Genomic DNA, 25,639 nt, shown 5'->3' with positions numbered 1-25,639 from the left:
GTGCCAATTCATGTACCAGGAACATCACTTTCTAAATGGGTGCAAAAAAAATCGACATGTCAGGCAATAAGGGAGCATGGTACAACAGTGTGATAGTACCATTCACTTGCCACTGTCAAAGTCAAGCATGACTGTCATGCCCCACTTTCAGTGTGGTTCACTGGAGCAGCTCATGGCCCCAAGCACTGCCATTACATGTGAAACCACACTCCTCTTCCCACCACCACTGGGCACATGAGTATCAGCATCAGGACCCTTTGATGATACCCAAACAATGCTGCATTGGTGTAGTCCTACAAGATAGCACACACACACTTGTTAAAATATTACTTACAGGGTCAGAACAGAAGAGGAGGACAAAACTGACAATCTCACTGAGGATGGCCTCCATCTGTTGGTGGCAGCCTTCACCAATGGCTGAGAGTGCCATCAGCCCAGCGTGTCTGTATTTCCAGTCAGCTAGAACAAAGAGGACCATATAGTTATCCTGGCTGATTAAAAATTTTAAAGCTTAACTTTCATAAAGCTTTTCTTTAAAGTTCTCTTCAAAAAAGCCCATTACAATTTATCTCATAACTCCTGGCAAGAACAAGAGATCTCAAAATCAAGATGTGACTGAACTTCAGACTTTCACATTTAAAAGTGTTTAACAAAACAATCACCCAGTGCAAAATGTAATGGTATGGGCCCTGTTTAAAAACACTAAACCGCTTCTTGAAAACAACAACAAAAAAAAGGGGGTGTCAAAGGAAATATTCCCATTTAACAAGTGTCTGGTAGAATATGAGGACACCAACAAAGGTGAATGTGTGTATGGAGAGCTGCCATTAATTACCTTTATTCCTCCAGATTAATTATCCCTCAACCATCACCCTCATCAGGTTACTTTACAAAATCTAAGACTAGCTTTTTCCACCCAGTCTATCTGCAGCATCTCTGCAGGTACACACAAAGAGAAAACTAGTGGATGCATGAATGATTTTTTTTTTTTTTTTATGGCAAAATGCATTCAACAACTGCTTTAATCCACTCAGAAAGAATAACTGAATCAAAACATTAGCAGATTCAGGTCTGCTTTGTTTATTTTAATTTTATGTTAGAGGCAATTTCTGTTTACTAGCAATTTTTCCTATCACAATTTAATAATACGTATAACCGTTAAATTTTACTTCAAAATGATATTTAAACATTGGGCACCTTGTTTTCATCATTTTAAAACTGAAAGCATATTTCATCCCCCTCCCCCAACCCCCCTTTGCTGATCTGAAGAACAATCTATGACTTAAAATGTGATTTGATCTGAACAGTTTTTTGATCCCAAAACCACCTAGCGATTCAATACTGTCCTCAAAATATGGAAAAAAAGAGAATTCATTCAAGTCTTCAATTAAGAATGAGGTATGATTCAGTCATACCTTTATGCTAATTAGCACAAATGTGTCCATTTATTTGCCGTTATGCAAGAAATCTGGGTGAACAGCCTCCACATGTAGTGATACAACAGTTTTTGCCAGTGGCTGTAGACTGTTCCCTGTAAATGTTTAGTGGGGAGGGACCCTACAAGAGACATGAATATTTCTCATGGCTGTGTGCAAGCCCAAGAGCCCATTGCAAAATGTGCAGGTTCAACACAAACATTCAAAGAAATAATGTTCAAGTGTGTCTTCTATAAGTTTACTTACAATTCTGTAACATCTGCATGATGTGCTGTTTGATCATAGGCAAGATTATCTTTCCTCCCAGACCGCAGGCAATTCTGTCGAGTGCGCTCTCTCCAGCTACAGCATTACTGATGACAAGAAGATCTCTCTCAGAAAATGGGAAGCTTTATAAAATTATTTCCTTGATATAAATCATTGCAAAGAGTCCAGATTCTCTCCATCTGTTGGCTTCTTAGCAGAACTACTCAAAAATACTGCCACAGGCACAGTAGCTCACCTGGATGATACAAGACAACACAGTTTCAGCTATAAAAGTGGGCATGGCCAAAGTCCAAAGGTTGTATCAAGGTCAAATTTTTAAAAATTAAGATCTTAAAAACCCATCAGATGTGTTTTTGAAGCTACCTACTAGCTACCCTTGTACCACATTTCAGCTCGATATCTTTAAGTGCTGGCCAATAGCTCTAGGTGGCATTTTCAATATGGCCACCATGGCAGCCATGTTTGACATTGGATGGGAATGCCTTGAACAAATTTTGGTGTCCCAGCAGGGGTGACCAACCTTTCTTGAACCAAGATCTACTTTTAAAGTGTACTGAGATCCACCAAGCCACAGCGTCACCACAATATTGTGTACCAATATAATAATGTTTGGCAAAAAGATAAACTTTTAACAATAATACTACATTATTGAAGTAAATGTGCATCATGCAAAGAAAAAGCACAAGTAGGCCTAGGACTGGCCCATAACAAATATAATTTGCATAATTGTCTTTTCATTTCCACACTGGGCATAGCTTTCAATCGGTTATTTTTATGTTTATTTTTTCTTTTCTTCTCCAGATCTTTCAAGTTGGTGTGTGGGTTACGCAGGCTTATAGTTGCACTGAAAGGCTTGCACCTTAACTTTTGTTGTACTGGTTGCAATGACAAAGAATCTGTATGCATGTAACGGATTTTCACCCACATCAGACAAAATGTCCTGTCCAGCCGCAATGTATTTCCATTAAAATACCTTGCATATAGCGGACAAAGAGGTACAAAAATTAAAGTCCAGCGGTGACACTCGATTCAAGGAAAGTGGGGCCGGAGTCATTCCCGTGATTAAAAGCCTGAGAATTCATTTTTTTCCAAACTGTGCTCAGACGGACACAGCTTGGAATGCACCTGCTAAGTCAGACACCACAAAAGGCTGTGATTCGACACTTTTCTGGTTTCACTCTTATCTTTTAAAAGTCTTTGCAGTGTGCACGCTGATTACATTTCGATAATGGATCAAATATGTTTGGCAGAAAAGTCCTGAAACATGGAGTTGGGAAAAAAATAAATTATATACCTACCTTTGAACTGGAGATTGACTGTAAAAAGAAAAGCTTGTTGAGGGACAAATTAATCCATAATCCATAATAATAGAGTTGCAGAAGCATAAATTAGGCTTTAAATAATTAAATGTAAATTTGATATCTTAACTATTTTTAAGATTTATTTTGATGATACCTGTCGCTGTATGTGGCTAACTGATTAAAAAAATAAAAACTGAAAACAGAAAAGGTAAGTTCAGTAGTTCAGCACAATTGGCATCGTATTTTCAGTTGTCGCTACTCTGTATAAAGAGACTAGGCATTACGGAGCTGGAGAAACAGATCAGGCTTACAATTTTAAGGTACCACTTGCAGCTGACAGGAGAGAAAAAAAATGACAACTAAATGTAATTCTTTTTAATGCAAATAATGTCAGATATAATGCAGTCAGAATAATCAGAATAATGCAGTCAGATGAAGTTTTCACTCTGTCAAATGAGGCAGGTCCCGATTCAACGGCAGGCTTTTAATCAAGGAAATGCATAAGCCTAATTGGTGCTGGGGATTCCCCGTTGATCATTTGGCACCACCTTTTTATGTGTAGCGGATTGAATTTTGCCCATTTTATACGTAATGGATGTCAGTTTTATACATAACAGATTTCAATTGTAATGGACAAAATGTGCTGGTCCACAAGATTTACTGTACAACATCACGCTTTCACAGTGACCTCTGCTCCAAAGCTTCCCCCAGCAACATCTGCAGGTCTGCATTTGTTTTTCCACACCATCTCTGAGGCCAACTATTTCAAGAAAGCTCGACAGAGGTCAACCTGTATATGAACCCTCACGTTTTCAACATCTGTGGGTGTCTCTGAAGTTGCAAGGCTGGTTTTCTGCTACAAGGCCCCTGATAGGGGCAAGAGAGCCACCGTTCTGCCAAAAACAAGTCATTTAACCATGTTGCAAGCTCTGGCCATTGATTCACAATGAACTCAACATGTAGTGGGGTGGAGCATGGGTGACTCTGTTGAGAAAAGCCTGAACAAGCCCCCCTCTTCGACAGAACCAGTGTGCCCAACCAGTCGATCGTGGGCTGAGTTCCAGTCGACCACATGAAAAATAAATAAATAAAAAAATCTCACCACTTCTTTCCATCTGCAGATGTGCAGGATCGAAAAGGCACGAGAAGCTACAGTGGAGCGAGTGGATACTACAATGGCTAAAGCTAAAACTTTAGAAAGGGAATTTAGAGTAGCATTTCAAGACGATCTACAAGAGCTATGATGTAAACCTCCTGGCTAAATCCCGACTGCGCACCCAAAAAGTCCAGGAATTAAAAAGTTGGCTAGCACAAAAGTCCGTAAATATGGAAGATGTGATGGATGTGGCTAACAAGATTGCATGTTCTTGAGCCAGAAGTTTGCAGATGTGATTATTCCATGCGCAGCTGGAGATGTGCAGAACACAAAGGTCTGCTGCTGCACACAGACATTAGGTATGACCTGTGGATCTTTTCACACATGGACACAGAACAAGCGCAAGTCTTGGTTCAAAAAAGTTGGGCATTCCATCTTAGATCTGTTACTACAATTCACTGCACAACAACCCATGTTTTACCAGATGTTTGTTAAAAAAAAAAGACCACAAGAGCAAGTAGCTCCACATCAAGTGGACATGGTTACGATAAGAGGCTATGAGAGGAGTCGTCACTGAGCTCAATCCTTGTCACTCAAAGCAACCACACCCACAATTACACTTAACTTTATGGTTAAAATGTCTTTAGTTTGGGAGGGGGGGAATTCACACACACACACACATCCCCCACTTGCTGTGCAGTTGTCATGGAGAGGGGAGACATCGACACCAAAATGTTTTTTTGTACCAGGCTGTAAACATGTTTATTTCTGCTCGAAAGCTGGACATTTTAAAATGGGCTTGTAGGGGACTGTGCTTTGTTTTGGAGTCAGCCTCAAGTGGGAGCCAGCCTCAAGCGGTCAGTCAAGGAACTGCATTTCTGGGTTGAGGACAAAATACAGGTGTGTGTTGCTGCTTGGCAGACATTTTTATTTATTTTTACTAGTGTCTGGCAAAAAAAAAGAAAGTGGGTGCATACATTTTATTAGCATTTTTATTGTGTAAGCGTATGTGAAAACATTTAAAATGTCTCTACAAGTGGGAAAAGTGGACCCTCTCCAACGGTTGCAGTCTCCATTAAAAAAGTTAACCAGACCAAAGCAATGATAAAAACTTTTGTGGAAATCGCAACCTGATTGACCATTAAGATCGTATCACTCTGCCCCTCTGAAACAGACTGTATTTTAAGCAATGTGAAATCTATTTTGGAAACACTGGTGTGAGCACTGAGCACTTATCACTCCGCTCCTTTCAAACACAGGAAAACAGGTGAGCATGGTTTATCACTGTAAGTAAAATGGTTTATCACTATAAGTAAAATAGACTCATTGCATATTTAGAGTCTTTGACTGTTTATAAAACTCACATCGTGAACCTGTAGTGAAGCAGCAGCCACGAGTTTGTGCAGTCTGCTGACAGTGACTTTAAAGCGAAGGGAACATGGTCACTAATTTGATTTCATGAGTTGAATCAAGTGAAAATAATGCTAAATCAAAAACTGCCTTGATTAGGTCAAATCCTGATTGGATCATGTCGGGACATTCCTAGCTTTTGGACCAAAATTTTTTTGTTCATCTCTAGCAAATTAGAAGAAAAAAGAGCTACTATCTTCATATTTATGAATGCATATGGTAAACTGGTCAGATTGCTTTGTGGAGGGCAGGTACTGAAATTTAATATGTTTGAAGTGTATCATTTACTATTCATTTTGGATAAACCTGCACTGTAAAAACATGAAGGTGGTGCTTCACGTGACATTACAGTTTGCTTAGGAGATGAGACAGGTGACTGAATCAGGAAGCACCAGTGACTCAGTTCAGTATATTCCTTCAAATTAAACATTTTTTTGGTCCTTGGCTAGAACACAATCCTACATTCTATCAGGTCTCCATGGAAATTAGAAGTGTCTGGTCTTCCACTGCCATTGACGCATGACTAGTGCTCTGGGTTTACATCAGAGATATAAAACAAATTACCTGTCAAAGTCATCATCCTCCAGCTCATCAGCCATGGCCCACTCATCATCATCCTCAAGGTCCACCATCATAGCCAACATCTGCGGCACTAAGAACACATCAAAATATTTGCTAAATCCCAAGTCTCATCTTGTGCAGCTCTGATTATTTTGTTAAGACCAACAGGGGTTAAAGTTAATGCTCAAGTTCAACAAAGTTCACTTATACGGCACATCTACCATGATGCAGCAAATCCCCCCTCACCCCCAACACACCCACAGATATTACGTAAATACTTTGAACAAAATACAATGCAAGAGTGCACACTGAATTGACTGTCAACTATTATTATTATTAACAATAATGGGACAGGTTCATCCAGGAGTTGGCAAGACCTCATTGACGACATTCTTTCGGCAATTATGGATGAGGCAAGGAAAGGCATGGAGATAATATTGAGGTGGGTTCCAGCTAGGGATGGGACCGATCCGACCCCGGATCAGTAAATCAGATCAGAAAATACCAATCCAACCTGCAACACTTTCCGATATCGGAGAAGAGCCACTGAATACTCGCTAATGCCGTTTGCGCTCTGCCTGTTTACTGCCAAGTGGGAGGGGGGAGGTTTTCTGAAGCCGGGCTGTTTGAGAGCGCTCTCTTCCACAGTGTTCTATCTGCGGTTAGCGGCAAATTTCTGCCCAGCTCTCGGCTTCAAATTGTCTGTCTGTCGAGCACTGATTAAAAAAAAAAAAAAAAAAAAAAAAAAAAACCTGAATTGTTGCTGAAAAGTTAGCCGCTTTACTGTCCCGAGGCTGTAAAATACCAGCTCAGCATGCAGCCGAGGAGAAGCCGTACAGAGATTCTGTCCGCTGAAAGGGAAAAAGTCTCCATTAAAATCCTGCACGTGACCGTTGATATTTTACAGTTGAAAGGCTTCATGTTTCCCAAAAGTTCGAAGTTTGTGCAGCACTTAAACAGCGAGAGAGGAAGAAAAAGAGATGGACAGACAGAGAACGCGAGTGAGAGAGAAAAAGAGAGCCAGGCAGAGAGAGTGCTCTCTTTTCTCAGTCTATAAAAAAAATAATTCTTTCACCAAAACATCAAATCTAGGCTTTCGTCCTAGATGCACCTTCTGGCAAATTGTAGCTCAACTTTCAGGTCTCCTTTAAGAAAATCCTCATATAAAAAAAAACAAAAATAATAATATTAAACAGCTCTGGTATCAGATCGAAAAAGTATCGGTATTGGCAGATATCCAAATTCTGGTATCGGAAGTGAAAAATTATGGATCAGTGCATCCCTAGTTCCAGAGCATATAGGTATCCCAACAAATGAGAAGGTGGGAAGGCAAGCGCTTCTCAGATTTTAGAATAGGCCTGAAAGAAGTTTCTGTAGGAAGTATTTTAGACATAGGGTCAAGTGGGAGGGGGAAGTGTTTAACTAGACCAGGGGTATTCATCTCCAGTCCTTGAGGGCTGGTGTCCTGCAAATTTTACATGCGGCTCTGCTTCAACACGAGTCAATTTATGACATCATTACCAGCACTATGGAGAACCTGACTGCATACTGAGGATGTAATTCAGCCATTTGCTCCTGGTGTGTAGTGAGTGCCTTGCATGGCATGACATCGGTGTGCGAGTGTGTGAATGTGAGGCGTAATTGCAGAGCGCTTTGAGCCTGATACAGATGGAAAAGTGCTATATAAATGCAGCCCATTTATCATTTGATTCAGGTGTGTTGGACCAGGGACAAATCTAAAAGTTGCAGGACACTGGCCCTTGAGGACTGGAGCTGAATACCCCTGAACTATAACCCCAATTCCAATGAAGTTGGGACATTGTAAAATGTAAATAAATACAGAATACAGTGATTTGCAAATCCTCTTCAACCTATATTCAATTAAATGCACCACAAAGACAAGATATTTAATGTTCAAACTGATAAGCTTTATTGTTTTTGTGCAAATATTGGCTCATTTTGAAATGGATGCCTGCAACATGTTTCAAAAAAGCTGGGACAGGGGCAACAAAAGGCTGAGAAAGTTGATGAATGCTCAAAGAACACCTGTTTGGAACATTCCACAGGTGAACAGGTTATTTGGAAACAGGTAAGTGTCATGACTGGGTATAAAAGGAGCATCCCCAAAAAGCTCAGCTGTTCACAAGCAAAGATGTGGCGAGGATCACCACTTTGTGAACTGCGTGAAAAAAAAGAAAAAAAAAAGTCCAACAGTTTAAGAACAATGTTTCTCAATGTTCAATTTCAAGGAATTTAGGGATTCCATCATCTACAGTCCATAATATAATCAGAAGATTCAGAGAATCTGGAGAACTTTCTACACGTAAGCAGCAAGGCTAAAAACCAACATTGAATGCTTGTGACCTTCAATCCCTCAGGCGGCACTGCATTAAAACCCGACATCACTGTGTAAAGGATCATATCGTGTGGGCTCAGGAACACTTCAGAAAACCATTGTTAGTTAACACAGTTTGTCGTGACATCGACAAGCGCAAGTTAAAACTCTACCATCTAAAGTGAAAGCCATACATCAACAACATCCAGAAACGCCGCTGCCTTCTCTGGGCCAGAGCTCATTTGAAATGGACAGACAAAGTGGAAAAGTGTGCTGTGGTCTGATGAGTCCATTTCAAATTGTTTTTGAAAATCATGGATGTCGTGTCCTCAGGACAAAAAAGAAAAAAGACCATCCAGATTGCTACCTGTGCAAAGTTCAAAAGCCAGCATCTGTGATGGTATGGGGGTGTGTTAGTGCCCATGGCACAGGCAACTTGCACATCTGTGATGGCACCAATGCTGAAAGATACATCCAGGTTTTGGAGCAAAACATGTGGCCATCCAAGCAACGTCTTTTTCAGGGATGTCCCTGCTTATTTCAGCAAGACAATGTCAAGCCACATTCTGCACGTGTTACAACAGTGTGGCTTCGTAGTAAAGGAGTGCGGGTACTAGACTGGCCTGCTTGCAGTCCAGACCTTTCGCCCATTGAAAATGTGTGACGCATTATGAAGCACAAAATACGACAACGTAGACCCCGGACTGTTGAACTGAAGTCGTACATTAAACAAGAATGGGAAAGAATTCCACCTACAAAGCTTCAACAATTAGTGTCCTCAGTTCCCAAATGCTCACTGAGTGTTCGGAAAGGTGATGGAACACACTGGTAAACTGTTACTTTCCCAGCTTTTTTAAAACGTGTTGCAGGCATCCATTTCAAAATGAGCAAATATCTGCACAAAAACAATAAAGCTTATCAGTTTGAACATTAAATATCTCGTCTTTGTGGTGTATTCAATTGAATATAGGTTGAAGATTTGCAAATCATTGTATTCTGTTTTTATTTACGTTTTACATAATGTCCCAACTTCATTGGAATTGGGGTTATACGAGACTACTTACCACCATTTTTTTTCAGGAAGTGGTATTTTTGAGAAGTTGGTACCCACTCTTTTTGCATAGAATAAACTCTCCTGAATTTTGGAAAAATAGACACCAAGCTCAAATTTAAAATGTTGCAACTGAAATGTACGTAGACATGTAAGTATGTATTTTTTTTTTAAGTGCCAAATCTGAGTATAATACACACACACACACAGACACTTTAAACTCCTGCCTAATTTAGTTGATAACTTCCAATAAAAATTGCTTAAAGCTAAAAGACATCATCTGGAAATCAAGTGATGCTTGAACTCACCACTCTGAGCAACAATGGCAGTGTGTTTCCTCAGCATAGCTGCTGCAGTCTCAGACAATGTGACAATCACTTCCAGTGCCAACTGCCTTTGCATATTGGTCAAGTTGGTGTCAGCACAGAGCTGGGAGGGAATATATAAATATATTTTTAAGTTGAACAGTTTGTATATTAAGTCCACGACTTGCAAAGCATATATGTCAAATGAACCTTTCTAGTGAGACAAAAAACAAAACAAAAAATACATTAAGACCCTATGCAATATAAATAGCAAAAGAAATGTATCTTTAACATCAGCACATTATGACTTGCCTTCAAACACAACTGCAGAGTGGCCTCCAAGTTGGGTCTCAGGTATTTTGGAGCTGTGTCTGCAATTTCCACTAGTGACTTGAGTACAGCATCATCTCCTTGGTAGCAAGATTCATTCACCACCTGAACCAACAGGGAAAGAAAACAGTTTTAGAGTTTTGTTTCATCTGAACATCAAGGCTGAAACGATTAGTCAAGTAATTCGAATAATTAGATTACAAAAAATGTCCGAGGCAAATTCTGTGCCTCGAAGCTTCATTTAACATTGTAGTACATATGCCAGGCCTGTGTGTGGTGCTGCAATGTCCCTAGAAAAACAAACAGAAGAAGACTACAGAAAGCGCTAATCAAATTAGCACAAAAGCTTCAGCTTTCCAACACGACAAAGAGGGAAATAAAGCCTTTTAGGAAAAAGACGGTCCACACTGATCATCTGAAATAGCTTACTGTGCATTCAAAACAAAGTGTGTGGCTCAGCACTGCCCTCACACAGCTCCGTCCCGGCCACAGACAGTCTCTGGAAGAAGTCCACTCTTCTGTGTTTTGCTTAGACTCGCAATGAGTTATTCGCTTTTTAATTTTAGCTTTTTTGGGCAACACACAATGCTTCACAAACACGAGAACTCAAAATAACAAAAAAAAAAAAAAACTGACTGCGAAGCTTTCATGTTCAACCCCCAGCTGAAAATGAAATGCAATGGCTGAATTCCAGAGTGTTAAAAAGAAATTCATGCAGGGACCCAGTCCACCACCTTAATAAATAAATAAAAATGGTTACATTTTACAAGTTGGGGAAACAAAAAACAAAGCCACAACCCATCCCCATTTCAGCAAAATGTCAAGACTTTGGCGCGACTTTGGCTAAGCTACCGACACCAGGAAAGATCCAATACTTGTAAAGATGTGAAAAAATAAATAATTACCCAGGAAAACAAAGGGATACACTATATTTAACAATCTCCGTGATAACGCAGTGACATTATGCCATTACTTAGGGAGAGCCCTGGACTGTTAATGTTTTAAAACGCAAAAGTAATTTTTATCCAATTACTCGATTAATCGCCAGAATAATCGATAGAATACTCGATTACTAAAATAATCAATAGCTGCAGCCCTACTGAACATGCTCACATGCACTGCCATCTTACAAACTGAAGCCAAATTTTCTGGACTGAGTTGCAATTTTTTCTCTGTTTGAATGGTCCTGCAACTCTTATCAAAAACAAGAATCAGAGATTTCTGATGTCCACCAATCTGGATGTGGCTCACCTCCGACATTGAGTTGTCTTTCATGGCCTAATAGCTATCTGTGGTGCAAATTTGGTGAGAATCTGTGAAGCAGTTTTGATGTAATCCTTCAAAGCTTATATAATGTGAAACTTGATCCAGAATCTGCATCACCTCCAAAATGTAATGAGTCTTCCATGGCCTAATTTGTATCTGTGGTGAAAATTTAGTGAGAATCCATGCAGTAGTTTTGACATAACCCTCTTAACAGTAATCCTTCAAAGCCTATATAAAGTGAAACTTGATCGAGAATCCGGATCACCTCCAAAATTTAATGGAGTGGCGAAACTATTGCGTCATGGAAGACAAAAGTTTTTGTTACAGTAGAAGAAAAGAAAAGCTTTAACGTTAGAAAAAAAGGTCAAAGTCATTTGTTTGAATGAAAAAGGAGAAGATTCCTGAAAGTTAGCTGTTGATTTCAGTGTTGGTAAAATGCAGATCAACAATATTCATACCAATTTGAAGATGCACTACAGGAAGAAGCTTTGGCATCATGTCCTGATGGTAATGGGTGATGTTTCCAAGACATCAGATGTTACCAGGCAAGTTAAATATTTTGCATGCTTAACTGTTTTGTGGACTGATCTTGTTCTGATTTTCTATCATTTTTGCGACTTTAAACGATGCAATTCTTGTGCTGTAATATTTCGGACTGAGACTGAGTGAATACATGGTTTGTCTCTAACTGTAGTCAAATCTGTGATGTTTATCCCCATACTTCATGCTTGTAGCAATACAGTATGTTATAGAGTACTGCACACATGTTGGATTTCATCTCCCCCTCAACACAGGCCACCTCTCTGATGTGGCCACTTTTAGTTTGCAGTACAGGTGGCGTTAATGGAGGGGGACCACTATACTGTTTGTTCCACACGCTCTGCGTTCTCAGGGCACAGGACTACTTTGTGCCCCTAGGACAGAGGTCTTCAATTCCAGCCTTTGAGGACCGGTGTCGTGCAACTTTTAGATGCATCACTGCTTCAACACACCTGAGTCAATTAAGTTCATTAGCAGCACTCTGGAGATCTTGATTGCTTACTGAGGAGGTAATTCAGCCATATGATTCAGGTGTGTTGGACCAGAGACATCTAAATGGTGCAGGACACTGGGCCTCAAGGACTGAAGTTGAAGACCCCTGCCCTAGAGTGAATAAAAGGTTTGCGGACACAGAGCCTTCTCTCATCGTGCCCGTATTGTGGCATGATCTCCCTATGGCGATAAAACAGATTCTGTAGAGACATTCAAGTCTCGACTTAAGACATTTATTCTCCCTTTCGTATGGCTAGCATACTGGCATAGCATGGAACTATGCTTCCTGTCCTTTTAAATTCAGTTTATTAGTAATGAAGAGGTCTATGCCTCAATTTTATCTAAATTTGAGGTATGTCAGTGAAGCTTAGGGATCGCGGCCAGCGATTACTTTTGTATTTTATCTGCTTTCCTGTTGATGAATTATACCTTAGGTGTGTTTTTAACGGCTGACTAATTCTGCTTTTCCCCCTCTGTCCGAGGTGTTGAGTGAAATAAGTGAGTGGCACCCGTGGACAGCGGGATGTTGGACTGACAGTGGGATCCCACGCATGAAATTGTTGCAGCAAATGTTTCATTTTTCTCTGCGCAACTGTGCATACGTAGCATGCACAGTATTGTCAGGACACAGAACTGTATGCGATGAGACGCACAATTCAACTGAACACTGGTCACGCGCACTGCTAGCTGTTAGCACTGTTGCCTCACAGCAAGGTCAGGGGATCAGATTCCCACCTTTGGGCTTTGGAGTTTGCATGTTCTGTTTGTGTGGGTTTTCTCCAAGTGCTCTTGAGAAACAATGTTCTTAAACTGACTAAGCGGTGATCCTTGCCCCATCTTTGTGAATGGCTGAGCCTTTTGGAGATGCTCCCTTTATAGCCAATCATGACACCTGTTTCCAATTAACCTGTTCACCTGTGGAATGTTCCAAACAGGTGTTCTTTGAGCATTCATCAACATTCCCAGTCTTTTGTTACCACTGTCCCTGCTTTTTTGAAATGTGTTGCAGGCCTCCATTTCAAAATGAGCAAATAATTAAATAAAAACAAAAACGTTTATCAGTCTGAATATTAAATATCTTGTCTTTGTGATGTATTCAACTGAATATAGGATGAAGAGGATTTGCAGGTCATATTCTGTTTTTATTTAATTTCACGTAACATCTCAACTTCATTGGAATTGGGGTTGTACATGTGATTTCTTAGTTTTATTTTAATAAATTAGCAAAAATTTCAAATATACTTTTCATGTCGTCATTACGGGGTGTTGAGAGTAGAGCTTTGGGGGGGGGGATTTACTCCATTTTGGCATAAGGCTATAATATAAAATATGGAAAAGTGAAGTGCTGTGAATACTTTACGGATGCACGATAGCATTTTCTGCCGTGTTCAAAACTTGCATATCGTAGGTTTAACCCTCTGGGGCCAATCAATCAATCAATCAATTATTTATATAGCGCCAAATCACAACAAACAGTTGCCCCAAGGTGCTTTATACTGTAAGGCAAGGCCATACAATAATTACGTAAAACCCCAACGGTTAAAATGACCCCCTGTGAGCAAGCACTTGGCTACAGTGGGAAGGAAAAACTCCCTTTTAACAGGAAGAAACCTCCAGCAGAACCAGGCTCAGGGAGGGGCAGTCTTCTGCTGGGACTGGTTGGGGCTGAGGGAGAGAACCAGGAAAAAGACATGCTGTGGAGGGGAGCAGAGATCGATCACTAATGATTAAATGCAGAGTGGTGCATACAGAGCAAAAAGAGAAAGAAACAGTGCATCATGGGAACCCCCCAGCAGTCTACGTCTATAGCAGCATAACTAAGGGATGGTTCAGGGTCACCCGATCCAGCCTAACTATAAGCTTTAGCAAAAAGGAAAGTTTTAAGCCTAATCTTAAAAGTAGAGAGAGTGTCTGTCTCCCTGATCCGAATTGGGAGCTGGTTCCACAGGAGAGGAGCCTGAAAGCTGAAGGCTCTGCCTCCCATTCTACTCTTACAACCCTAGGAACTACAAGTAAGCCTGCAGTCTGAGAGCGAAGCGCTCTATTGGGGTGATATGGTACTACGAGGGTCCCTAAGATAAGATGGGACCTGATTATTCAAAACCTTATAAGTAGAAGAAGAATTTTAAATTCTATTCTAGAATTAACAGGAAGCCAATGAAGAGAGGCCAATATGGGTGAGATATGCTCTCTCCTAGTCCCCGTTAGTACTCTAGCTGCAGCATTTTGAATTAACTGAAGGCTTTTCAGGGAACTTTAGGACAACCTGATAATGAATTACAATAGTCCAGCCTAGAGGAAATAAATGCATGAATTAGTTTTTCAGCATCACTCTGAGACAAGACCTTTCTAATTTAGAGATATTGCGCAAATGCAAAAAGCAGTCCTACATATTGTTTAATATGCGCATTGAATGACATATCCTGATCAAAAATGACTCCAAGATTTCTCACAGTATTACTAGAGGTCAGGGTAATGCCATCCAGAGTAAGGATCTGGTTAGACACCATGTTTCTAAGATTTGTGGGGCCAAGTACAATAACTTCAGTTTTATCTGAGTTTAAAAGCAGGAAATTAGAGGTCATCCATGTCTGTCTGTAAGACAATCCTGCAGTTTAGCTAATTGGTGTGTGTCCTCTGGCTTCATGGATAGATAAAGCTGGGTATCATCTGCGTAACAATGAAAATTTAAGCAATACCGTCTAATAATACTGCCTAAGGGAAGCATGTATAAAGTGAATAAAACTGGTCCTAGCACAGAACCTTGTGGAACTCCATAATTAACCTTAGTCTGTGAAGAAGATTCCCCATTTACATGAAGAAATTGTAATCTATTAGACAAATATGATTCAAACCACCGCAGCGCAGTGCCTTTAATACCTATGGCATGCTCTAATCTCTAATAAAATTTTATGGTCAACAGTATCAAAAGCAGCACTGAGGTCTAACAGAACAAGCACAGAGATGAGTCCACTGTCTGAGGCCATAAGAAGATCATTTGTAACCTTCACTAATGCTGTTTCTGTACTATGATGAATTCTAAAACCTGACTGAAACTCTTCAAATAGACCATTCCTCTGCAGATGATCAGTTAGCTGTTTTACAACTACCCTTTCAAGAATTTTTGAGAGAAAAGGAAGGTTGGAGATTGGCCTATAATTAGCTAAGATAGCTGGGTCAAGTGATGGCTTTTTAAGTAATGGTTTAATTACTGCCACCTTAAAAGCCTGTGGTACATAGCCAACTAAAAGATAGATTGATCATATTTAAGATCGAAGCATTAAATAATGGTAGGGCTTCCTTGAGCAGCCTGGTAGGAATGGGGTCTAATAGACATGTTGATGATTTGGATGAAGTAACTAATGAAAATAACTCAGACAGAACAATCAGAGAAAGAGTCTAACCAAATACCGGCATCACTGAAAGCCAAAGATAACGATACGTCTTTGGGATGGTTATGAGTAATTTTTTCTCTAATAGTTAAAATTTTGTTAGCAAAGAAAGTCATGAAGTCATTACTAGTTAAAGTTAATGGAATACTCAGCTCAATAGAGCTCTGACTCTGTCAGCCTGGCTACAGTGCTGAAAAGAAACCTGGGGTTGTTCTTATTTTCTTCAATTAGTGATAAGTAGAAAGATGTCCTAGCTATACGGAGGGCTTTTTTTATAGAGCAACAGACTCTTTCCAGGCTAAATGAAGATCTTCTAAATTAGTGAGACGCCATTTCCTCTCCAATTTACGGGTTATCTGCTTTAAGCTACGAGTTTGTGAGTTATACCACGGAGTCAGGCACTTCTGATTTAAAGCTCTCTTTTTCAGAGGAGCTACAGCATCCAAAGTTGTCTTCAATGAGGATGTAAAACTATTGACGAGATACTCTCTCACTTACAGAGTTTAGGTAGCTACTCTGCACTGTGTTGGTATATGGCATTGGAGAACATAAAGAAGGAATCATATCCTTAAACCTAGTTACAGCGCTTTCTGAAAGACTTCTAGTGTAATGAAACTTATTCCCCACTGCTGGGTAGTCCATCAGACTAAATGTAAATGTTAAGAAATGATCAGACAGAAGGGAGTTTTCAGGGAATACTGTTAAGTCTTCTATTTCCATACCATAAGTCAGAACAAGATCTAAGATATGATTAAAGTGGTGGGTGGACTCATTTACATTTTGAGCAAAGCCAATTGAGTCTAATAATAGATTAAATGCAGTGTTGAGGCTGTCATTCTCAGCATCTGTGTGGATGTTAAAATCGCCCACTATAATTATCTTATCTGAGCTAAGCACTAAGTCAGACAAAAGGTCTGAAAATTCACAGAGAAACTCACTTCAATGTCGCCTGCTCTGGCCCCCGGAAGACAATTGACTATGGTTGCTGGTGTCGCTAACTTCACATTTCTCAAAACAGAGTCGCCAATAACCAGAGTTTGATCCTCGGCGGGTGTGTCGCCGAGTGGGGAAAAATGGTTAGAAATGTGAACGGGTTGGCGGTGTACACGGGGCTTCTGTTTAGAACTACGCTTCCTCCTCACAGTCACCCAGTCAGCCTGCTTTCCCGGCTGCTCGGGATCTGCCAGAGGGGACCTAACGGCGGCTAAGCTACCTTGGTCCGCACCGACTACAGGGGCCTGGCTAGCTGTAGAATTTTCCACGGTGCGGAGCCGAGTCTCCAATTCGCCCAGCCTGGCATCCAAAGCTACAAATAAGCTACACTTATTACAAGTACCATTACTGCTAAAGGAGGCCGAGGAATAACTAAACATTTCACACCCAGAGCAGAAAAGTGCGGGAGAGACAGGAGAAGCCATCATGCTAAATCGGCTAAGAGCTAGTAGCTGCGCTAAGCTAGCGGATTCCTAAAAACACGCAAAGTGAATAATGTGTAAATAATTTAGAGGTGATTCAGCAGAGGGAGTGTTTTAGTTAAGGCACGTGAAGATTACACTGGGAACCAAATCGTTATCTAGATAACTAGATCAATCTAACTGCGCAGATTAAACAGCTAACAGATACAGCAAAACACCGCTGTGCTCCGGAACAGGAAGTGATACAATACCGCAGTGAGAACCAACCACCAAATCACAACAGAGTTGCCACAAGGCACTAATACGATGGCTAAGACCAAGCTTTACTAAATTATAAAGAACTTTTGAATGATATGAGATAGAAACAGTTTTTGCTGAAACGTTAACTCCGCAGACTTTCGAGCCAGCCATCGGCCATCTTTGTATTCATAGAAACTGTGTGATGACATGCGCAATGTGAGTGTCTAATCGGAATTGGTTCACCGTCACATGGTTTTCCAAAATCCAATCGTAGGACAGATTCACCTCACGTGAAAAGCCAAAGATCATTTTCAGGAGTGATGTGTTACTAGTTGGTAGGGGTGTCGGGGGGGGGATCGATTCACGTCCGAATCGCGATTCTTATTTATTACGATTCTGAATTGATCCAAAATGTCCAAGAATCAATTTTTTAAAAGCTTTTTTTAAACAATCTTGCTTACTCGCTGCGTGTACCGTTTGTCAGGCAACGGCTTCCGTACTACAGTGTCCCCGCGGGGGGGGGGGTCCAGCGTGCTTCAAACACTTGTGCTCTGCAGAGTTCAGTGGCTGTAGCTTAGCATGGCGGACAAAGAGCTAATTCAGCCAGCACCGTCTTTGCTGAGGCAAATGTTTGGGCACATTTTGGATTTTATTTGCTACGTAAGGAGCTTGACATGACTTATGTAGTGTGCAGAATCTGCAAAATGAAAGTCAAGTACTTCGGAAACACTTCAAATCCGCAAGCCCACATGCTACGCTATCACCCAGAGCTAAGAGGGGAGCAGCGGTCTCTGCCGACTACTGACCAGTGCTTCGCTAACCTGCCAGCCAACTCTGAATGAGCAAAGCAGATAAGTAAATTTACATCTAGAATCGCTTGATTAACCTTGTAAAGCTGCATTTTCTTAAACATTTAAGTAATAACTATTTCTCAGAGCTCTTTGAATCGAAAATCGATTCTGAATCGAATTGTCACCCCAAGAATAGGAATCTAATTGAATCGTGAGTTGTTGTACGATTCACATCCTTACTAGTTGGCCTGTTTGAAAAGCCCTCTGGGTGCTCCAATGAGTACATACTAGTAAGCCGCGGTCCCACCGAATAATGAAGGAAGAAGGAGCCACGCACCCTGTCTGTTTCGTGAGCTATCGTGGCAGTATAGTGGCTCAGAGTGGCTCTTAGAGGCATTATCTTCAGTTAACGAGGCTCCTCTCTGAGCATGGCACTAATTTCAAGATGTTCAAAATTTAGCAACAACAGCGTGGCGCAGTTTGTGTTCGAATTACTGCGACGGCCTAGAGGCATTTGCGTGGTGCGAGTCTGCAAAAAGTCCATTATCCGTGCGCCTGGCACCTACGCAGGACCTGAGAGGCTATTTTTGGAACAGCTCTCCTCTTGCGCGCACAATTCCACCTGCTCTGTGCGCTGGACTCTGTATAAAATAATTATTTTGTAGCAGATTAATCATTTTCTGCCAAACCTTGGATGCTGAAAACACCTCTTCTAGAATCAGCGGACTGTTTCATCTGGACGCTTTTTTTTTTTTTCCTTTCTTTCCTGCTCCATGTGGGATGTATTTTGACATGTCCGGTGAGTATGCCGGCCATGCAACTTCGCACAGCCATTGAAGAGGAGTGGACCAACATTCCACAGGCCACAATTGACAACCTGATCAACTCTATGCGAAGGAGATGTGTTGCACTGCATGAGGCAAATGGTGGTCACACCAGAAACTGACTAGTATACCCCCCCCCCCATAAAACAAAACTGCACCTTTCAGAGTGGCCTTTTATTGTGGACAGTCTAAGGCACACCTGTGCACTAATCATGGTGTCTAATCAGCATCTTGGTATGGCACACCTGTGAGGTGGGATGGTTTATCTCAGCAAAGAAGTGCTCACTATCACAGATTTAGACTGGTTTGTGAACAATATTTGAGGGAAATGGTGATATTGTGTATGTGGAAAAAGTTTTAGATCTTTGAGTTCATATCATACAAAATGGGAGCAAAACCAAGTGTTGCGTTTATATTTTTGTTCAGTGTATGTCTGTATGTTGATGTCTGTTGTATGTAAAAGTATGTTGATTTAATATCTTGTTAATGGATCACATAAGCTCCGCTGTGTGTGCGCACTGACGCAGTGACTCATCACGCTTCAAACGAGTATTTAGGCAGAACGCCAGCTCACAAAAGAATGATATTTCAGTCAATATTGGACAAACACAAAGTTAAAATTTGGGTGACTGCGTGAAAGTGGATGTGTGTTTAAAGCCATGGAAGATAACTCCAGTGGAGCAGCTAAGAGCAGGAGCTGTGCAGCAATACAGGTGGAGAGAGTGCAAAAGACCGATTTTGAAGACAAAGTTAAAAGTTGTATCATGATAAGTTGTAAGCTGCGGAAGAAATAAAGAAATATATATTTTATATATATTTAAAGGACGGTTCGTGCACGCGCGCATCTCGCGGTCCAAGAAGGAAAGAACAGACAGCAAAAACAGCTCACTACTTCCAAGGGCAGCGACGTGTGTACTGTGTTCAGAAAACAGACTGGATGAGAGGCAGAAAATGAGGCTATTTAAAGTTTAGAGTGAGGGGGAGCAACTGGCAGCCAAACTCACAGCGCAACGAGACGTCATCAGGCGCAAGCCGACACAGTAATTAACCGGCAATTAACTCCAAACAGCGCGGTTTTTCGGCGTCGTCATGGCGCAATAGGAAGCAGCCCCGGTGTGAAAGGGGGTTTAGTACATACTCAGTGCGCCCTGCGCCATTACACACAGTGATCGGTGAAAGCAGGAGCAGACTGAGAGCCTCTGATGACAATCTCACGTGCCCCTAAGTGTGTAATTATCAGGACTGCTCCACTAGTTTGCATGTGAATGTTACTGGATAACTGTTGCTTTCTCTGCATAAAGCACTGTTTACCATATCAATGGACAACAAAACGCATAGACCATTTTGTATATATTGTTCAAAATGTGCATTTGTGTTTATTGTCTGAACCTTTGTACAGACTTTCACACAAGACCTCAAATTACCTTTATAAAGTGTCAAAACAGTTTATTATAGTTTGCTGTGTGTTTGGAATAAATGTGTGTGGAAAATTATTTTTCGCTTTATTTTTTCCTTGCCTATTTTTGATTGTAAACCTTTATTACACTTATGAAACAAAAGCATATATATTATGAAAGCACAGGTTGTCCTGAAAAAAAAAAGACATAAAACTTGATTGTGGTATGCAGGGAGAGCTGTTAACAGCAATAATAAAACATTAATGCCAGGCGTGAACTGTCCAAAAAATGCCCTTGGACCCCAGAGGGTTAATCTTAACAGCAGAGTGCTCCATCAGGCACTTCAGCACCGTGAGAGAGAAAGAAGGTGGTACTCCCCCACCCAATTAGCGTTGGACAAACTTACACCGCAGCACTTTTTAAATTGCTGGGCAACGTGTCACACCAGATTGCCTTCAATATTATGTCAATTTTAAGTTTGATTTTCGCACAATTTATGGCATTTCATAAAACCTTCCCTGGTGACAGACTGAAATTGATTTTAGTCATTAAAATACAAGCCAGCCTATTTTTAGGTTTACTCTTTGAAGTTACTGAGCTGCAGCCATATTTTATTTATTACAAAGTAGGCTACCTGATTTTATTAATTTTCCATAAAAGTGGACAGCCAAGAAAGCGTGCAATGTGGTGTTCAGTTATTTCAGAGTATGCATACACATGCCAGTGTATCTCTCTTTTCCCCGGACCTCAGCCACATTCCATTTAATACCTGCAATGACAGGCTAGTGTTAGAGATGTCTACTATGCCTTTAGGAAGCAAGGTGCAGCAGTGACTTCTGAAAGAGTATGAACACTTCAGAAAGTATAGCTGTGTCACTACGTTATAATAGTTCATGTAAGCCCAGCTGGATGTAAAGTAGAGGTTTTACATCTCACCTGCAGAATGCCTGGCAAAAGATCAGCAAAGTGTTTCAGCAGTGCTGTGTTGCTTTCATTTGACAAAACAAAGGAGGCAGCAGCACGCGCTGCCAGGGTACGAATCTGAAATAATAATAAAAAAAAAATCAATCAAAAGTCAAAATCATAAGTACAATACTGGATAAAGTCATGAAATGAACTGCAGTGCAGCAGTCACTTACCTGCGCGTTGGTCTGGTCTTGCATACGTTGAACTAACATGCGTTTGATAACATCCATATAATGCTGCTGCTGGTTGCCAAAAATTCCTGGAAAATTCCTGAAACAAGAAACCTCAGTCATCAGTAAGGGTGTAATGAAATATCATGAATCGTGATAATCATATTGTGAAGCCTGTATTGAAAAGTTTATCGAAAACAAAGCCTAATTATTCAGGTCAGGTCACATGCAACGCTACATCCAAACTACAGAACTGTCTTGGGTCCTGCATGACAATCACCCAAGCAGACAATGGGTCCATCCCCACAGCTTGAAAGTAACCATCTACCCATAGGCCATAGGACATGTGTTATATGTATATATGCCCAGAAATCCATTTTCGTGCAACACCAAGGGGGGCAACTCAAAACTGGTTTATTCTTGTATATAATGTGTCCCAAATCACAAATTTCATTGTCCCCACATAGGGGACGGTGCACATGAATTTGTAACATGCACTTGATGAAAATACATGGTAGTGAATGGTACATCAACTGTATGATGGTTAAATGTTTGGCTTTCCTTGCATTAATGTACACTTGTTATAGGAAAATGTTCTTGTTATTTCAAACTGTTTTCTTATTTCTTAATTACTGGGAGGGGGAATCTCAATTTGTAACGTGTATTTGATGAAAATGCAATGTAAATAACTAATTGACAAACATACATATCTTATCAATTTCATGTTGCAGAAATGTTCACTAAGTACATATGTTAAGTACTTTTGTCATTTTACCACAATCTTTCTCATCTTGTATGCAAATTCAGGATGGGGGGCATCATATACCTCAAGTGGTAACGAGAGTTCAAATTAACGTTCCGTGAGGAAAAAACATTTCACCATCACTACCTTTATTTTGCTTATTTCATACTACCACTTGACTTTTGTTTATACAGGTAGCAAGACCCCAGGAACAGTACGACAACCCAGAACCCCAGGGACGGGACTGAATGGGATCCCAGGGAGAATATGATTCTACAATATATGTAAAACATTTCTGCATAAATCCGGGCCCATTATTTTCTAGTTTCTAGAAGCATTTATGTGTAATTGTTTTACATGTATTGTACATCATGAATCTAGCATTTCAATTAAAATACATCTGTCTACATTACATGCAATGACAGGTAATATGGGAGAGAGATTGTTGCTGGCCTCAAGTGGACAAGTTTAATTTGACAATTAAAATAAAATACAATTAAAAATACTAGTAGTAATAATAATAATAATAATAATAAGGGATAGTTGGCTGGATGTCAAATCATGTACATAATGTATACCAGTAAATAGCCACCAAATTAGACGAGTACATTCAAAAATATTGTTCATTGCTCTAAAATGGTTTTAGCTAATGGGAAGACAGTATTCATGTCTACTGAATGACAAAAATAAATACCATGACAGTAATTTAGTAGAAATCACAAGCACACATCACTTACATATTTATAACAATAACAAAATAATTCAGTCTAACCAGGTTCCAACAAGTGAAATGTAACTTGAAGTGATCATCCTTTCTTAACGCATGTAACTTATGTGAGATGCAGTTGGTACTATTTTTTTTATAATCAATTTAATATTTACAAAGCGATGTACAAAACTGACCATTTGGCATAACTTCACACTGCCACTGGAATGAACAGAAATAGGGATTTCAGTTTTATGTTAGTGTTACAAGGACTATATATATATATATATATATATATATATATATATATATATATATATATTTTTTTTTTTTTAAACTTGACTGCTACAATTGGTAGTGCACAGTGACATGACTGAACAATTTGGCAGTTAAGATTTAATATGAATGCGAGTCGCATATACAACATTTACAATTACAATGGACATCAACGATCATGCATATCGATAAATCTTAAAGTTTATTTTAATGATATGTAACACCTACCCTGTGCAGCTAACTTCTTCGCACAGGATTTCTCCTTTATTTATGTCACAGAAACGTGATAGCATGGTGACAGTACGGTGATGTTGACTGGTGTATTTATCGAAATTACGTCATCGACTTTGTGAGCATCAAATACAATATCGCTGATTGGATTATTTTTATCACGTGAACAGACTGTCCGCAACATTTACAGTTGCAAAAGTCATTCAAAATATTTGTATTTTTTTCTCTTTCATGAGCACTTATTTGGATTGGGGATGAACATTTTCTGTTAGTTTATAATATTCTTGATATTATCAATCAAGAATTAAGTTGCCCCCGGAGATGTTGCACGAACCAATGGCTTAGAGACGACCGTATTGTGGCCTACAACTGCAGCCACATGAAATGTGAGTGTGTCCAACTGCCTTCTCCAGGTGTCGAGATTCCTAATACTGAAGCAACTGTGTGCTGGTCATGCCAGGAGAAACAGGCTAACAGGCTAGCTTCTGTTCATATTAAATCATTTATGATGACTGCTTGGTGATTCTAATTGGTTGCTTCGGTGTGGGCATAAAAAATTATGAGCCGCTTATTTTTCCTCAGTAATCGTGCATTAACTGGAAGTAACAAAGCTACTGACAACTGCTAAACTGTCACATTATCATTATATAAGATGTTCAGTACGCCTACCGGTATTCCCATCCCCATATTTATGATACATCAGTGTTGGAAATGGCACGCCGTTAGCCCACATTTTGTGCAGTAGCTGCGATCACTTGTAAACACTGTCTGGCTGTGCCTCATAACACGGTGGCAACGCAAGGAAAAGGAGCAGCATGCCTGTGGTGAGTTTCTAAACATTTTTCCACTTTGCTTTTCTTTCATACTCTGTGCAACTAAAGACCACAGTAGCACACCTGCAGTGAGTTAAAAAAAATTAACAGTTTGACGGACCCCCCCCCCAAAAAAGCTCTGAGGATAGCATGAGCTAAAAGCGCCAACCTTACCTGTAGTGATGCTCAAATGAAGCAATAAAGCAGTATTGAACCACTTTGCCAGTTGTATTGAACATGGGTTCATTCATTCAAAGTTTCATTTCAGTGACATCTAGTGGTGAAATACTAGACAACACTGTCAAAATATGTTCAGATGATTCAGTAGACATATGTTGACTAGTATCTGGAATTGAGAGAAGGTGTGCTTTAGGAAACAAAGTATGTGCAGGGAAGGTGGGCTGTGCTTTTGTAACTCAAGACAGTCATGAATTTTGGGGATGGGAATTCAGATTGTTATTTAGGACACAAAAAAGGTGCAGGGAAAGTGGGTTGTGTTTGTGTAACAGACTGTCATGAAATTTGGGGATGAGAATTCAGAGGTTTTTATTGAGGAATAAGAGCTTTTCCACTGTTTTTGGACTCAGGCAATTTCTTTTTTGCTGACAACTTCTCCAGCTTTTGAAAAAAAACACGTTCACAAGTAACAGATGAGGCTGGTATGCATAAATATTGTTTAGCCAACAATAATAAATGTGGGTAAACATTTCTGTGGTCATTCAGGACACCAGAGGATCATCCGATCTTTGCAACCCACGTTTGTTGTGACGGGTGCCTTTAAGGTGTGTTTTGGCGCACAGAAGCTTCCTGAAGCAAGTCTCGCATCAATGACTCATCTCGCGATATGAAGCAATTCATTCTGGACTGAATCAGTCACTGCTTCATACGTCCTCGCTTACGTCATATGCTCTGCCGCGAGACAAGCTTTAAAGCAGTGGTTCAAAGAGAACGCAACTTCCGAGTATGAAGTGAGGATCGGAGCTTTGGTGTCAGACTGACATCACTACTTACCTGTCAATCAGGTAGTGCTTTCCACATGAATACACAAGTTTTCCATTCTTCCAGCTCACAGATTGTGAGACCAGGGGCGTAGTCAAACGGAAATAGGATTGAATATGAGGAGAAATTGCCCTCGTACAAATATTGCAGCAGAGATATCTTAGATCAGTTAGGGAATTTCACCACACAAGCCATATTATTCCAGGTATGTCATAATGCTAAAAACAGACAGGCCTCCACAATAGTTAGCCACTGCATTGAGTGGCCCTATGGCCCTACAGTGAGACT

General features: G+C 40.3%; 1 protein-coding gene across 1 annotated transcript in view; it reads right to left on the bottom strand.

The window, feature by feature from the left end:
• The window catches only part of kpnb3 (karyopherin (importin) beta 3), an 87,298-nt gene that overhangs the window by 43,606 nt on the left and 18,053 nt on the right, over positions 1-25,639 (bottom strand). The window contains exons 5-11 of the mRNA XM_034174039.1: positions 21,589-21,685; positions 21,386-21,490; positions 10,075-10,197; positions 9,766-9,886; positions 6,075-6,162; positions 1,683-1,789; positions 335-459 (exon numbers count right to left, since the gene is read on the bottom strand). Of these exons, the coding sequence (XP_034029930.1) occupies positions 335-459; positions 1,683-1,789; positions 6,075-6,162; positions 9,766-9,886; positions 10,075-10,197; positions 21,386-21,490; positions 21,589-21,685 (766 nt within the window). The remainder of the gene's footprint in view (positions 1-334; positions 460-1,682; positions 1,790-6,074; positions 6,163-9,765; positions 9,887-10,074; positions 10,198-21,385; positions 21,491-21,588; positions 21,686-25,639) is intronic.

Source organism: Thalassophryne amazonica, chromosome 1 (genome assembly GCF_902500255.1).
Source record: "Thalassophryne amazonica chromosome 1, fThaAma1.1, whole genome shotgun sequence".
Classification (NCBI taxonomy): Eukaryota; Metazoa; Chordata; class Actinopteri; order Batrachoidiformes; family Batrachoididae; genus Thalassophryne; species Thalassophryne amazonica.
This window is presented reverse-complemented; position numbering and strand designations above follow the sequence as displayed.